The 16,763-nt window shown below is 48.8% G+C and overlaps 1 protein-coding gene across 1 annotated transcript in view; it reads right to left on the bottom strand.

Moving 5' to 3' along the window:
* The window catches only part of LOC142309808 (microsomal triglyceride transfer protein-like), a 164,547-nt gene that overhangs the window by 26,352 nt on the left and 121,432 nt on the right, over positions 1 to 16,763 (bottom strand). The window contains exons 12-15 of the mRNA XM_075347265.1: positions 12,032 to 12,246; positions 11,708 to 11,805; positions 10,884 to 11,005; positions 9,483 to 9,707 (exon numbers count right to left, since the gene is read on the bottom strand). Coding sequence (XP_075203380.1) covers positions 9,483 to 9,707; positions 10,884 to 11,005; positions 11,708 to 11,805; positions 12,032 to 12,246 — 660 coding nt within the window. The remainder of the gene's footprint in view (positions 1 to 9,482; positions 9,708 to 10,883; positions 11,006 to 11,707; positions 11,806 to 12,031; positions 12,247 to 16,763) is intronic.

Here is a 16,763-nt window from a genome sequence, read left to right as displayed (position 1 = left end):
TTCACGCTTGGGATTTGGTGGACTGTGTTTTCGGAACAGTCCTATCCCCTCGTCGCGCTAGTACCCCGATTTTGGAGCGGGTGAGGGATGAAGCTTGAAGACTTCACCCTCATCAGGTAAATTACCAGGACGCTTGAAGCTACTTCCTGGCCTAGGGTCCGCGCACCCCATCGTGCCCTGGCCCCTGCCCGGAGATGACTCAAGGCCGCCGGCTGCCCTCCTCGGCAATCCATGCCCCTTGACACGATCCCCTGCGACCGGGGTTCCAGCTCCTACCAGGCCCAGACCAACGTCTGCCACCTAGTAGACTCAAGGAGCCCTGCTCCTGACCTTCTCTCTCTTTCACCTCCAACACAACACTCCTCGTGACCTCTCCTCTTGAGAGTCACCACACGACTCCTTTTCACTTTTTCACTTTCCCCTACCAACCCCCAAGTGGGCAGCCCTATTCCCTTCAGGCCTCCCAATGGTTGTGTCTGGTGGGTGTGGTGCAAAGTGTTCCTAGGGTTTTGACTGACTCTGCTCTTAGCAACACCAAAAGACAAGGATCCATAACCAAGGAGGATTGGATACTGTGCAGAAGGGCGATTGCACAATACCCTGTGATGACCTGATAGGCCAGGGCGTCACATACTGAGCAATGGCACGCCTGTATGACTGAAAGCTGGAGGGTGATAGCAGGAATTAAGTTAATTTCCTCCCAGTAGCTGGGTTTTCTGTTCAGATGACGAGCAAATTTAAAGCTCTATCAACTTGTGATTTATCCCATATTTGCAGGATAATAGTTTTTTTTTTTATACAACAGGTTCCCTTTAAACCTGTACAGGGCATCCTCATACGGATGATTCTGAGATTTTATAATAGCATCTATACAGTGGGTACGGAAAGTATTCAGACCCCTTTAAATTTTTCACTCTTTGCTTCATTGCAGGAATTTGGTAATTTCAAAAAAGTTCATTTTTTTCTCATTACTGTACACTTTTTGCAAATTTATTAAACAAGAAAAACTGAAATATCACATTGTCATAAGTATTCAGAACCTTTGCCCCAGACACTCATATTTAAGTTACATACTGTCCATTTCCTTGTCATCCTCCTTGAGATTGTTCTACTCCTCCATTGGAGTCCAGCTGTGTTTAATTAAACTGATAGGACTTGATTTGGAAAGGCACACACCTGTCTGTATAAGACCTCAAAGCTCACAGTGCATGTCAGACCAAATGAGAATCATGAGGTCAAAAGGAACTGCCCAAGGAGCTCAGAGACAGAATTGTGGCAAGACATAGATCTGGCCAAGGTTATAAAAGAACTTCTGCAGTACTCAAGAAGAGCCTTGGTGAGAGAGGTAAAAAAGAACCCCAAGATCAAAGTGGCTGAGCTCCAGAGGTGCAGTAGAGAGATGGGAGAAAGTTCTGTAGCACCCCACAGGGCCTCAGGGGTTACTCGTCACCGGGCCAGTGGTATTTGGGGTTGCTGTTGTGACTAGCCTGACCTGGCTCCATGGCCCTGTCGGCTACATGTAAAGACAAACAGGCTGGTGCAAGGTTGTCTAGTGTAGAGGGGGATAGAAGGAGGGTGAAGGGTCCCTGGAAGACGTCACTGGTTGTAGTGGTGACTGGGGTCCCGGCCGCTGACCCCTCCTGCAACTTTTCCTCTCCCAAGGGCAGTGTTGGATGGGAATGGGGGATGCTTTGCTGTGCCACCCGTGGTGTGCAGCCAGTGAGGTGTTGCTCTCCTCCGGGGCTGATGTTAACGCAGCACAGATAGCCCAGCTCCCCACAGGTGGAGCGAGCCCCAGGGAAGAGGAGGACGATGGGGACGGCTGATGTCACCGAAACGCGGGCGGCGGCAGCGCCGGCAATGACAAGGACGATACAGAGGGCTGCAGTTCAAAGTTCCATTTACTCACAGTTCTTAAAGCTCCCCAGAGGTACTGCTTCCCACCGCCATGGATGGACTCCAGCCGGTCCTGGGTGAATCAGAGATAATCACCGGTGTCTGTGGAAATGTGTGAGTCCTTCCTCCTTGCGCTGACACATGGTTCCATGTAGCCTGAAGCAATTTGGGGACCCCACTGTTGGTGTTAAGTGTCCTGTCCCGTATACAGGTGACACAGGTCCGACCGTAGCCCTGTCCCCAGATCCTATATGTCACTGTGCTCTGGGAAAGTGGGTAGTGGACGATGGGACATGAAATCCCCATCTCCTGCAGATTTGTTAGAGTCCATGAAGGTGTCCCCAACCGAGGGTTCTCACCCCAACTGCGCTGGCACTGTGGAAATGGTTACGCTCTACCTCAGCTGCCATGTCTCCTCTTGTCCCAACATCTTCACCGGCTACTTCTGCCTCTCGCTCTCCTTCAGTCTGGTCAGTCATAGCTATAGAAGTTCTGTGAAGCACTCTCCATAGTGGCCATGGTACTACAAGTCCCATGATATTCTGGCACTCTTTCTTCTTTCCCCGAGATAGCTCTCAAGCATTCATCCTGGGCTGTCCCCCTAAAGGGAGCTGGGTGTAGCACATGTGATGCCCTGGACTAGCCAGGTAGTCACAGGTAGTCCCTTGCACAAACACCTTCCCCTAAAAAGGTTCCAGCAGCCAACCTACAAACCTTGTCACCTCCCTCTGGGTCTGATGTTCACACCAGAGGGGTGGAGCCAGGCGGTTGGCTCCGCCCACCAATGAGTTCACAGGCCCTGAGGTGGGAAAAACAGTGTAGTTCCCGGTGGGGAGCAGTGTGGTAGCGAGTTGAGAGTCGAGCTTTGACAGTGAAGTGGAGTGGAGTGAAGTTCAAGGGCAGACCTGTGCCTAGGTCTGCCATAGTCTACACAGGTGTCTGGGTTGGAGCCCAGTCACCTCTGGCAAGGAGGCAGACGGTGGTGGCCGCCTGCAGGAGCTGGGATTACAGCCGGTGGAACCGTAGGGACGGGGGACGGGCGGTGGCCTGCCGGTACCGAATCAGGGAACTGATGGGAAACCGGAGCACCAGGAGGGGTACTCAGACCCAGTACGAGGCCCAGAAACAACCGGGCTGAGTCAAATCAACTGATTGAGGACTGGACTTAAGGACCTATCCCACCTAAGACCCGACTGAAGACAACAGCCCAATCATTAGGGTAACGCCACCGCCCAGGCAAAGAGACCCAAGGGGCCAGCGTCTGCGGGCAAAGAGGGCTCTCCCGGCACATACCAAGCCAGGGAGCGGACTACCATTGCTCAGGCATAGAAGTCGACATTTTCTACATAAGTAAGGTGCAGGAGAAAGGCGTAAACCACCAACCTGATAAGGGGGAAAACTGCAGCCGGCTGCGGGCACTGTTCACCATCTTGTTTGGTTTACCAGAGACTCCAGCGTGTTTGTAATAGTGAGCCCAACAGTGCCTTCGGGCCGCGCACCGCACCGCACCGACACCCCAACACGCATCCATTCCCCCGACTCAGCACCTCCCTCAGGCCCCTGGGACCATCATCCCCCTACCCATGGAGGGGTCAACACCAAGCTGCGCAACACTGTCCCCGGGAGCCTAGTCAACGGCAGCGGTGGTGTCCATCCATTCACCACAACCTGTGGGTGGCGTCACGAACTTAAATCCCCCCTACAAACAACCGCGGCTCTGGCCGTGGACCTGCCCACCGAAGTCCCTAAGTGCAGCGCCAACCCCTCTTTCAGAGCGACGTGACCTCCGGGTCCGTGAGTAGCTTGAGCCACCCGACGAGCACGGATCCGAGCGGCTCGGCAGCTGGCCGAGCCCCGGGGCGGTACACACACTCTTCAGGGGACCTGTTCTCTCTTCGCTGTCTAAGACTGTTCTCCCTCTAAAGTGAAACTGTTTGTCTTTTTACTTACTGAGAGCTCCCCCTCATCCATCTGGAATGACTTTGCAGTGCTGGGGGGATTTCCCAGCCTGGTTTCCTGTGTGTGGTGGCTGGCTCACTATCTGGGTGTTTATGTACGTTATGAGCTGAGGATTTGTGTAAGTGAAACAAACCAGTGATTAACCTCTTCTCACCCAGGAGAGAATTACAATTTAAACCAGATGCTCCTCAGGGGCGCCACAGTTCCACAAAGTCAACTATCACTGCGGCCCTCCACCAAATGGGCCTTTATGGCAGAGTGACCCAACGGAAGCCTCTCCGCAGTGCAAGACATATGAAAGCCCGCATAGAGTTTGCAAAAAAAACACATGAAGGACTCCCAGACTATGAAAAATAAGATTCTCTGGTCTGATGAGATGAAGAAAGAACTTTTTGGTGATAATTCTAAACAATATGTGTGGAGAAAACCAGGCACTGCTCATTACTAGAGATGAGCCACCCCCCTAGTGTTCGAGTTCGGTTCGTCGAACGGAGGCTCCGTCCGACGAACGTTCGACGAACATTCGACAAATGTTCGACGAACTCCTTCGAACCCCATTGAAAACAATGGCAGGCAAACACAAACACATAAAAACACATTATACATGTACACATACAGTTAATAAACATTTCCATTACACTTACAGGTCCCCACAACGCGTCCTGCATTCGGTCTCCCGCCGCTTTTCCTTCCGATAATCTCTGCATCCTCCCGGTAACCAGCACTGATGATAGGACCTTCCGTGACATCAAAATAGCATGTGACCAGTCACGTGTCTATTATCTCATTGGCTACAGACTAGTCACATGGCTAGACGTCATGCTAGGTCCTGTCAGTGCATCTCTCCGGTACACAGTGCTCGTTCCAGCATCTCCATGTACCGGCGAGATGCTCTGGCACATGGTCGGCTTCCCCGTTCCTGCATGTGGGCGCTCTTTAAAGAGTCAGCCCACATGCAGGGACTGGCTGCCACAGCCTGTAAATAGCGGCACCGGGAATCACGTGATCGGAGATTGCCGTTGCTATAGTAACGGTAGCAGCGGTAACATCACCGCTTACAGCCCGCAGCCTCTGCTCACTCACTGAGTGATTAGACTGCACGGGAGCAGCAGCGTCATCCTCCCATGCAGTGCTGTCTGATGTAGCAGAGCTGCATGGGTTGAAGGAGAAAGAAGACAGAAGACCAGGATTGTTGAGGGATGAGAGGGAGTAATAAACATGGAGTCTCTAAGTGTGTCTGTGCATTTATTTCTATTAAAGTATTTTTTCTCTGTGTGGTGGCTTTTTTTTAACCCTTTATTGGAGATTCTTAATTGCCGGGTCAAACTTGCCTGACATTAAGAATCTCTGGCTTAATACTAGCTAGTAAAACAAAGCTAGTATTAACCCATTATTAACCAGCAAGCCACCCGGCTTCAGGGCTGCTGAAAGAGTTGGATACAGTGCCAGATGATGGCGCTTCTATGAAAGCGCCATTTTCTGCGGCTGCAGACTACAATTTTGCAGCAGAAGGGCCCAGAAAGCTCAGGCCAACCTGTGCTGCAGATTCCAATTACAAGCTGCCTAGTTGTACCTGGCTGGACACAAAAATTGGGCGAAGCCCACGTCATGTTTCTTTTTTAATTATTTCATCAAATTCATGAAATAATTAAAAAAAAAGGGCTTCCCTATATTTTTGGTTCCCAGCCGGGTATAAATAGGCAGCTGGGTGTTGGGGGCAGCCGTACCTGCCTGCTGTACCTGGCTAGCATACAAACATATGGCAAAGCCCATGTCATTTTTTTTGGGGGGGGGCAAAAAACTCCTGCATACAGGATGGAGTATGCTGAGCCTTGTAGTTCTGCTTCCCCTGTCTCTCCCTCCAGCATACAGTCCTGGATGCAGCATGCTGAGAATTGTAGTTCTGCAGCTGCTTTCTGATCTCCTGCATACAGACAGCAGACAGCAGCTGCAGAACGTCAAGGCTCAGTATACTCCATCCAGGACTGTATGCAGGAGTTTTTTGCCCCCCAAAAAATTACGTGGGCTTCGCCATGTTTTTGTATGCTAGCGGGGTACAGCAGGCAGCTACGGGCTGCCCCCAACCCCCAGCTGCCTACTTGTACCCGGCTGGGAACCAAAAATATAGGGAAGCCCTTTTTTTTAATTATTTCATGAATTTCATGAAATAATTAAAAAAAAAATGACGTGGGTTTCGCCCAATTTTTGTGTCCAGCCAGGTAAAACTAGGCAGCTGGGGATTGGAATCCGCAGTGCAGGGTGCCCAAGCTTTCTGGGCACCCCTGCTGCGAATTGCAGTCCGCCATCTTCTGGCGCTGTATCCAACTCTTCAGCTGCCCTGGTGATAGGTGGCTCGCTGGGTAATAATGGGGTTAGGGCTAGCTGTATATTATCAAATGGCCCTAAGCCCGAAATTCATGGTGTCACGCCAATATTAGACATGGCCACCATGAATTTCTAGTACAGATAAAAAAAACACAACACACAGAAAAATATTTTTATTAGAAATAAAACCCAACACATTTAGTGACTCCATCTTTATTGAAATAAAGAACCCCCCTCCGTAGTAATCCTGGGTCAAGGGTCCTGTGCTGTCCATCCGGATCCAATATCATCTGATTGGTTTGCTGGAAGGCAAAGCGATCAGATGATGTGTCAGGTTCAAGGGCCTGAATCACATGACACAGCAGGTGATTCTATAAACGGCTTTTATACAATCAGCTGATGCATCAGTGCAAAAAAAAAACAAAACAAACTACATACTTCTGTACAGACTCCTGTCCGACAACAGCAGCTGATAGTTTAGCCAGCCGGGCAATAAAAATCCGGCCTCATCGCTTGACTTATAGTGTCAGCTGATTCAGTTAGGTGACCACATTGGCTGATCATCGCCAGGTCTCATATAGAGAAGAGAGAGAGAAAAGAGAACAGAGAGAGGGAGAGAGAAAAGAGAGAGAAAAGAGAAGAGAGAGAGAGAGGGAGAGAGAGAGAGAGTAGAGAGAGAATAGGAGAGAAGAGAGAGAAGAGGAGAGAAGAGAGAGAGAGAAGAGAGAGAGAAGAGAGAGAGGAGAGTGGGAGGGGAGAGGAGAGAAAAGAGAGAGAGAGAGAAGAGAGAGAAGAGGAGAGAAGAGAGAGAGAAGAGAGAGGAGAGAGAGAAAGAGAGAGAGCGAGAGAGAAAGAGAGAAAAAGAGAAATAAAGAGAGAAAAAGAGAGAACAAGAGAGAGAGAGAGAAAAAGAGAAAAAGATAGATAGAAAAAGAGAGCGAGAGATGAGAGAGAAAGAAGAGAGAGAAGAGAGAGAGAGGAGAGAGAGAGAAGAGAGAGAGAAAAGAGAGAGAGGAGAGAGTAATGCAGCCTCATTCCGTTTAATGCTCTGATTTTAGAGGTGTGGCCCATGGCTCACAGCTGATGTCTGGCTCCTCCCCTCAGTGCATAACTAAAGTAAATTAAATTAAATTATAAATAAATAATAATTATAATTTAAAATAAATTAAATTCTTTACCGGGGTGGCCGGGACTTGAACTCGTGAACTAATGCTCCTTAGGCAGTGGCTCTAACCATTGAGCCACTGCCTCTTCTCCGTCGTCACCTGGACAGTCTGCATAACTGGAACGGAGGGGATTCCGGTGCCAAGGGTGGCGGTTCCCACCTCCCCTTGGACCTGGGGTCTACCAGGTTTCTCCGGGCAAGAACGTAGCATATGTGACCCGTCTCCGCAATAGAAGCACAGGCCCCGGGCGAGCCGTTCTGCACGGCGTTGCTTGGCCTGGGTCAGACGGTCCACCTGCATGGGTTCTGGCGATAAGTCACGGAAAGGCAGGGACGAGGGAACGGTAGGTCTCTGCGGGGGCAAGGCATGGCAAGGTGGTCGCTTCTCCCGGACTCTCTCTTTGGTACGCTCCTGAAAGCGAAGATCAATCCGGGTGGCCAGGGAAATCAAAGCGTCCAGGGTGTGAGGGACATCACGGCCGGCTAGTTCGTCTTTAATACGACCAGAGAGACCCTCCTAAAAGGCCGCTGTTAAGGCCTCATTGTTCCAGCCCAGCTCCGAAGCGAGCGTGCGGAACTGGATGGCGTATTGGCCGACTGTTTGGGTCCCTTGGCGTAGCCGGAGGAGCGTAGAAGTCACTGCGGTAGTTCGTCCGGGTTCGTCGAAGGTGCCTCTGAAGGCTCGCAGGAACTCCTGGATGTCGGTGATCATTGGATCCTCGTTTTCCCACAGGGGGTTAATCCAGGCCAGGGCTTCGCCTTCCAGGTGTGACATCAGGAACGCCACCTTGGCCTGGTCTGAGGCAAACAAGTGCGGGAGCAACTGGAAGTGCAGGGAGCACTGGTTCAGGAAACCGCGGCAGGACTTGGGATCCCCTGCATAGCGAGGCGGAGCAGCGAGGCGAAGTTGCGAGGCCGTGGAAGAAACTGGTTCGGACCTGGAGACTGGTTGCTGTCTGGACGAGACGGCAGTCTGCAGCGTATACAACCGGTGGTCCACTGACATCATGAATTTCAGCATCCGGTTCAGGGTTTCACGCTGTTGTGCCAGCTCCTGGCGCAGCTCAGCCAGCTCCGATGTTTGTGCACCAGCGGGATCCATGGCCTGATCAATCTGTCAGGGCCGGGAGTACTGGTGGGCCCAAAAGGTGGATCCACTGGACCTTGCACCCCACCGGAGGGCAGGGCACACGGCAGCCGGAGCACTGACGTGGCAGGGACAAGTATAAGCAGGTCACCAGAGTCACAGAGTTCTTTAGGACAATAATGTAAACAGGCACAGGTACCAGAGTGCAAGGACAAGAAGTCAGTAGGACACGGTACCAGGGGACCTGAGCACCTAGCTCATAATACTAGCTACAAGACACGTTGATCAGGCCCCGCCCACATGGAAAGGCCAGTCTTATATACTCAGCACAGCCTCATGTCATTTCCTGCTGCAGGTGTGCTGGGCCTATAAGACCAGGAGAGTGGGCGCGGCCTGGTCCTATACAGAACACCATGTGGCTAAGACTCAGAGTCAGACTCATAAGACCAGGAGCAGGACACAGGAGAGCACGAGCGGGAGCGGCAGCCATGACTGGTGAACACATGGACTGGATCAGTGGGTAAGGAGCGGTGCTGGGACATGGGGAGTGTGACAGTATATCACAAAATTCCAATAGAATACATTTACGTTTGTGGGTAAAATGTGAAAAAAAGTAGAACATTTCACAGTTATAAATACTTTTTCAAGGCACTGTATGCTCACCCTTTGCCACAGGTGCTACAGATATAGTAAATTTGTTGAATTTGGTAGTTGACCATGCCAATTTTGCCAAGCCCTACTCACTGCTTAGAAAATTGTTTTGGCGCAAAAGAGAAATGGTCACAAACTTTTTAAGGAAATAGTGATTTTCAAAACGATATGACATTTTGACACCAGAAAACTAACATAAAAGTAAGAAATAGGTTTGTAACTGTTATTACAGCTCCTCTTTACTGAAGTAGATGTGACAGAGCTGCAAAATCAAACACAAACTCTGGATTGCAGTGGAGCTGGTTTCTAAGCTATAATTTTCTAAACCTGTACAAAACCCTTAAGTAAAGATTTTCTCAGATTTTCCTTTGTTAAAATTACATTGAGATTTGAACATACCTGAAGATAATCAACCAGCAGTATGTTCCCTTTGACTACATGGTTTGGTTCTCCAGTGTTTGAAAATAGTTTAGACACTATATCCATGTATCCATTAAACAATGTAACTGGTCGCAACTGAACGCCTAACAGGACAGACGACAATCTAAGCATTATGTCCTCGCCTTCATTCTCCGTTTCTCCATCTCCCAAAAATGATTCCATGCCTTGAGCTTCAATGGATACCTTGTGGAGGAAAGACATGACAAAATAATAAAATACTATCAAGGTAAGCACCACTACTAGGCCAAAACTGCAAAAAATAATATATAGCCTTACTTCTTGTTTATGTGAACTAAAAACCCTATATAGGGGGGTGCGGTACAGGAAATACATGTGCATATTGGGCATTTATTTTGTGGCTTATAACTCTTCAATTGTACAACAGACAAGTATCCGGAATTCAGTGTAAGTGCTTCTTCACCCATCAGTGATTATTCTTGTACGCAAAATTTGGTCAGAGCTTCATCAGTGTTTTTGTTCAGAATGCTATCTGAGCTAGGTCAGTATGTCAGTTTTTAACATCAAGGGTAGAAATGAGCAAACTGTGGAAGTTCGGTTCGGCGGGTCCAGGCAGATTTTAGATAAAGTTCAGTTTGGGATTCGTTCTTGACCTCAGTCCCAATGCAAGTCATTAATTGGTTAGTTGGGGTCTCCACCCAAATGCAGCCAGCCATAAGAAAATTTATTACAAGGGATGATGAGCTGGGGTGTTTTTATTTTTTATTTTGTACATACTACATCTGATCATGCTGTTGTTACCTCCAGTGCGAGACAGTCAAACACTGCAAGCGGTTCACACTTGGTTGAGCACAGATGGTATCCGAGCACAGCAATGCTTGCGTAAGTGGTCAGCATACATAAAGCACCCGAACACCGAGCCCGAACTCTGTTTTTTCTTGTAAAGTCTGTGTTTGGTACGAACACCGAACCTCAGGTTCGCTCATCTCTATTCAAGAGTTTTATCTGTTTCAACTGACGGAGGTTTCTCAATCTTCTCCTAACAAACAGCCAGTGTTTTTCATGGATAGATCAATAAATAAATTACAAAACTTCTCTTATACTTTTCAATGTTATCCATGTACACAAACGGATGGCACACTGATGTTATCCATGAGATATGTGTTTTTCACAGACCCAAAGACTTGTATTGGGCCTTGTCATCTTTTCTACCAGGAAAAAACAGACGTGTTTGCATGTGTTTTGCACGGAAACACAGCCCATGAAAAACCATAGATTATAATTGGTACATGTGGTATCTATCAAAAAAAATGGCTACAACACCTATGTGCAACATGGATTTCTGAATAAGCCCTAAAAAAAGTCTACTGAGCTATATGTGCAAACAAAGTCACATCTGACCTGCATTGCTTTAAGCTGGTGGTGGTGGTTATACAGAGTGATATCAGAGGTACTCTGCCTCAATAGCCCAGCCTCTGAGAACAACAGATCCAGGCCATATGTTGACACGGTTTCATTTGTGGCTGCAAAACAATGAAGATAAAAGAAAGAAATAAATGCTAAAAAAACAAGAGAAGAAAAATAAATGCGTAATCATGTAGACAGATATCACACTATACACGTTCTGTCCTTATACAAGCCCCTGTATCCTTCTGAGTGAGACCAGACATTACAGCTATTTTACAGGATGAATCTATCATAACATCAGAATGTAGATTGTGGTGTAAATTGCACCTGATAGACTGTGAAGAGGTAAAAATGTGAGGATTTTTTTTAAGCAATTATGAACAAGTTTTGAATTTTTAAATCCTCACCAGAAATTGCCATCCTCATGTGATATCAATTCCTCTTCATCCTGACATACCTTTACACTGGCTTTTAGAATGTTTTTTCTACATCTTCTATTATAATAGCATTTTAATATGTAAGACTTAACTGAGAAACCTTCCTACTGCAATCATGAATTATAATGGTGAAACTGAAGCTTAGAACTTAGAAGGTGGACCTTTAACTACCGCACCGTTCTCTCATACACCGCCATAAAATAAGCAGAAATTTACAGTACACCTGACTTTACCATACAGAGGAACAATGCTGGATGAGCACTGGGGCATTACGTCTGGGCCTATTGTAGGTTTTCTAACAGGAACATTTAAAAATACACGAATGATACAAAGACAAGTCTTGCCAAATTACAAACTTGGCTTCTGCAACAAAATACTTACCAGATATAAGCCCAGAGAACATAGTGGATCTGCCGGCTCGCGACATGCTCCAATAGCCATTTAGATATCTATCTTTAAAAGGGATCGTCATGTTCTTCCTAGGTAATAATAAGAATATATTAATTGGGTGTCTTAACATAAGTAATTGATGCCAAGTGATACACAAATTAAAATGTTCTTCATTCTCATCACTAGATCTTTATCACTATTTTACTTATTTCTGATCTTTCTAGTCCAAACTAACAACTATTTAGCAGTTTCTGAACAATCCTGATTCTTCTTAAGTTCTAGTCTCGATTATACTTATAGTAAGGGAAGATTTACATTAATTGATGATGGGGTTTGAGCTTGTGGTGAAGTTTAGAGTGAAGCAGCTTGGAAGATTCGTTGTCCATAAACTCCAGAGCCTTTAAGATGCTGTTGAGGTCCTCCATAGAAATGTCCACAGACAAGAGTGTCTCTGCTGCCACAAGCCGACTCTTTTTATCATACTCTTGATGCAGTTGATGGAGGATTTGTCTTAAGGTGTCCTTCACTTCCTATAATCAAAGAATTAATTATGGCATGCAGAGAAACATCATGTACTATAGTGCCAGCAAAGTGTCCTTCACAATGCACGGCCGAATGAGCAAGGAATTTTACATAATAATTTAATATTCTTTTGTATAAATATGCACCATGCTGTAGAAACGTAAAGCCAGACATTGTATATGCTTATATAATGTAAATGTATTCACAACTACGCTCAATATATATCTTTGTCTTCTGAGCTTCCATTTCCATGTTATGTATGGTGGTATCTTTATTGACTATATATGAGATTGCTACTTAGGTAATGTACAGTGGATTATTTTTTATCTTTGTGTGATGATGGAAGTGCTGTGTATAGTATTATTATCTAGGTAACTGTATGTAGAGTGCTAGATTTGCTGTGGTGCTTAGAACTCAGCATAGAATTACTATTTTTACACTGAAGAACAGTACAATAGGGTATGGCATCAACAGAAGGTAATGTATAAGACCAAATCTAAAGTGTTTTCCCAAAATTGAAAGTCAGAATGGGTGATCACTTTCTTATTACTTGGGGGGGGATTATGACTGCTGAGACGTCACTGAACCAACAATTGGGACCCTGAAATTTTCCGGTTTACGAAATTTGATGAAAAAGTCAAGCACTAAAGCTCCCAGTCTCACACTGAAGGAACGCATCTGGGTGGATCCTCACCTATCAGAAAAAGATCATCTGTTCAGTTCAGAGGTGATAACTTTCAATGTTTTGAATAACAATTTAATGTATTTTTTTCTGAGAGAAAGAGAACATAGACATAAACCATGCATTTCTTTTTTCAAATTTTTTTTACTTGAATTGTGGAGCAAAATAGCACTTTAGATTTAGCAGTTTTACTGCATGTGATTCATTTTGCCTCTTATTAAGGCCTCTTTCACACGTACGTGCCTCCGGTACGTGTCTGGCAGTTTCCTCACGTACCGGAGACACGTACACGTGTAGACCTATGTATTCCTATGGTTTTTGACACAGGTAAGTATTTTCGCACGGAACTTGTATCCGTTCCGTACTTACGTGTGTCCGTGTGTTTCTTAAGGCAACATGTCCAATTTTCTCCGGCATCACGGGTGTCACACGGAACGCAAAGGTGTCACACGTAATGCAAATGGACCACACGGATGTGTTCCGTGTGATACGCTCTGGAGACAAGACATGTGTCTGTGAGAAAAACAAACAAACCTTTACTCACCTTCTCCAGCCCTCCTGTCTCTGCCGCTGCTGTCATTTGCTGCCAACCACCGCTCATTATGCTTATTGAATATTCACTTCACTGCGGCCGGAAGCAGCAGCAGCAGCGGGGAGTCAGCAGGACTGGAGACCGAAGTTCAGTACCACGGACAGCGACGCCAGGGACAGGTGAGTAGAAAGTTCCCTTAACCATGTGTTATCACGGAGAACACACGTGTGCCATACAAACAGCACACCGAGGGCAATATGCACCTTTGACTTGTCCGTGAAAAACGTGCGTGATTTTGTCACGCTCCCCGGGTCCTCGGCTCCTCTCCCCGGGTCCTCTGCCCCGCTCCCCGGGTCCTCAGCCCCGCTCCCCGGCTCACCTGCCACGCTCCCCGCTCTCCAGCCTCCGGTGCCCGTCCTTCCCAGGTTCCCTGGCCTCCGATCCCGGCGTCCGACGGCTTCCCAGGCCCTGGCCGGCTCCCCTGCGTCCTCCTCTCAGCTTCCTTCCCTGGCTTCTGGCACCCGGGCGGCGCGCATGCGCATTAGGGCGCGCGCGCGGTCACTGACCCTTTCTTAAAGGGCCAGCGTCCATTAACAGGAAATGAAGCTAAACAGGTACAGGGTATATAAGGGTTTATTGTCCAAGGGGGCGGGGCCTGATCTTCGTGTTTTCCAAGCTAGGAGTCAGGTCTCCTTGTGTCTCCTTGCCATACTCACGTATCTCTCTTCTAGAGCTGATCCTGCCTCGGCATCCGGTCCTGCTGAATCCTGAACCTCGCACGCTGTCCGTCTGCCATCGGACAGTCCGTACCATCTCGGATCCCTGCGGTGACCCGTCATCTCGCTCCAAAGGTTCCGGACCCCGCCTGACATCATCTCGGCTTCCGAACCTGAGCTACGTCACCCGGACTACCATCTGTGACTCCGTGGTCCCAGGGACTTCTCCGTTACACTCACTTGCACGGACTGTTCTGCTGCCCATAGTGCTTCAGCTACCGGACTCCTTACCACCATCTTAGAGTTCGGCCCAGTGGATCCACCTCCTGGGTCTGCCCGATCGCCTGGCCCTGACAGTAAGATCAGGCCATGGATCCCGCTGCAGCACTAGCGGCCTTGCAAGAGGAACTCTAACGCCAGCGTGAAGTCCAGACCCGCATGCTGAACTTCATGACTTCCGTGGACACCCGCCTGTACACGTTACAAGCGGCAGTTACGCCTTCAACATTCCGGGCCTCCACTAGTCAATCCACGGCTCCCGCACCCGTGGCAGCCTCTTCGGATGCTTCCCGACTCCGTTTGGCTTCACCACCTCGTTATGCCGGAGATCCCAAGACCTGCAGGGGCTTCATAAACCAATGCTCCCTTCATTTCACGCAGCTGCCACATTTGTTTGCCTCCGACCAAGCCAAGGTCGCCTTCATCATGTCTCACCTAGAGGGCGAGGCACTGGCGTGGATGAATCCCTTGTGGGAGAAGGAGGACCCTATGACCAAGGACCTTCAAGAGTTCCTGCAGGCCTTTCGCAGCACCTTCGACGAGCCGGGACGCGCCTCTGCGTCTGCTTCATCCCTTCTCCGCTTATGTCAAGGAACACTGACGGTAGGCCAATATGCCATCCGTTTCCGCACTTTGGCTTCAGAACTCGGGTGGAATAACGAGGCCCTAACAGCCGCCTTCTGGGAAGGACTCTCGAGTCGCATCAAAGACGAGTTGGTGGGTCGTGACATGCCCTCCACCCTAGATGCCCTGATTGCCCTAGCAACTCGAGTGGACATTCGCTTTCAGGAGCGCTCCAAAGAGCTATCTCGTGAGAGACGTCCGGTACGGTATTCCTCTCCTCCACAGAAGCTCTCCGTACCTCAGTCGTCAACAGCTGGGATTTCCGTCCACGAGCCCATGCAGATCGACCGAGTACGGCGGTCTGAACAACGTCGAGCAGAGCGGCTCGCCAAAGGTCTCTGCTTTTACTGCGGAGAGGGCACACATCTCCTACGCTCCTGTCCGGAAAGGCCGGGAAACTCCAAAGCCTAGGGTTGGTAGGAGAGGCCACCCTAGGTACTGGGACTCTCTCAGACCCGGTTATGTGGACCGTGCAAGTGCCAGCGGGAGAGACGCGCTTCACGGCTGAAGCATACCTCGACTCTGGAGCAGCAGGCAATTTCATCCAGCAGGCCACGGTGGACAAGTACCAGTTGCCTGTTACTCTACTCGATAAGCCCCTAGTGATTGCCTCTGTGGATGGGAGACCCCTCGCTGATACCATCTCCTGGGTCACCAGGCCGGTCGAACTGCGTATCGGTGCCCTGCACACCGAGAACATCGCTCTCTACGTCCTTCCACACATGTCCCATCAAATCCTGCTGGGCCTCCCCTGGTTGCGGACACACGAACCATCAGTCAGCTGGGGTACTGGCGAAATCACCCGATGGGGCTCTGCCTGTCATGAGAGGTGTCTGAAGTCCATACAACCCATCCGACGACCTCCGGTTCCAGAGAACCTACCGGAACTGCCCTCGGCCTATTGGTCCTTCGCAGACGTTTTTGACAAGAAGGAGTCTGAGGTACTTCCGCCACACCGTCCCTACGATTGCGCCATCGACCTGCTCCCAGGAACAACACCACCTCGAGGACGGATATATCCGTTGTCTCCAGCCGAAACCAGGGCCATGTCTACCTACATCACAGAAAGCCTGGCAAGGGGATTCATCCGGAGATCCTCCTCTCCTGCGGGAGCAGGCTTCTTCTTCGTTAAGAAGAAAGAGGGTGACCTACGCCCATGCATTGACTACCGGGGTTTGAATCAGATCACCATAAAAAACAAGTACCCTCTGCCGCTCATCCCCGAATTGTTCGACCGGCTCAGAGGAGCCCGTGTGTTCACCAAACTGGATCTTCGGGGTGCCTACAACCTAGTTCGTATCCGCTCTGGGGACGAATGGAAGACCGCGTTTAATACTCGCGATGGGCACTATGAATACTGCGTAATGCCCTTCGGTCTGTGTAACGCTCCTGCCGTATTCCAAGAATTGGTGAACGACATTTTCCGGGACCTCCTCTACATCTGTGTAGTAGTTTATCTGGATGACATCCTTGTCTTCTCTCCGGACCTCCAGACCCACAGAGAGAACGTACAGCTGGTTCTACAAAGACTGAGAGAGAATCGTCTCTACGCCAAATATGAGAAGTGTGTCTTTGAGCAGTCTTCTCTCCCTTTCCTGGGATACATCATCTCGGGTACAGGGCTGCAGATGGATCCCAAGAAGGTCTCCTCCATTCTCAACTGGCCTCCCCCTTCTGGACTGAAGGCAATCC

This window comes from Anomaloglossus baeobatrachus, chromosome 5 (assembly GCF_048569485.1).
Source record: "Anomaloglossus baeobatrachus isolate aAnoBae1 chromosome 5, aAnoBae1.hap1, whole genome shotgun sequence".
In the NCBI taxonomy this organism is placed as follows: domain Eukaryota; kingdom Metazoa; phylum Chordata; class Amphibia; order Anura; family Aromobatidae; genus Anomaloglossus; species Anomaloglossus baeobatrachus.
This window is presented reverse-complemented; position numbering and strand designations above follow the sequence as displayed.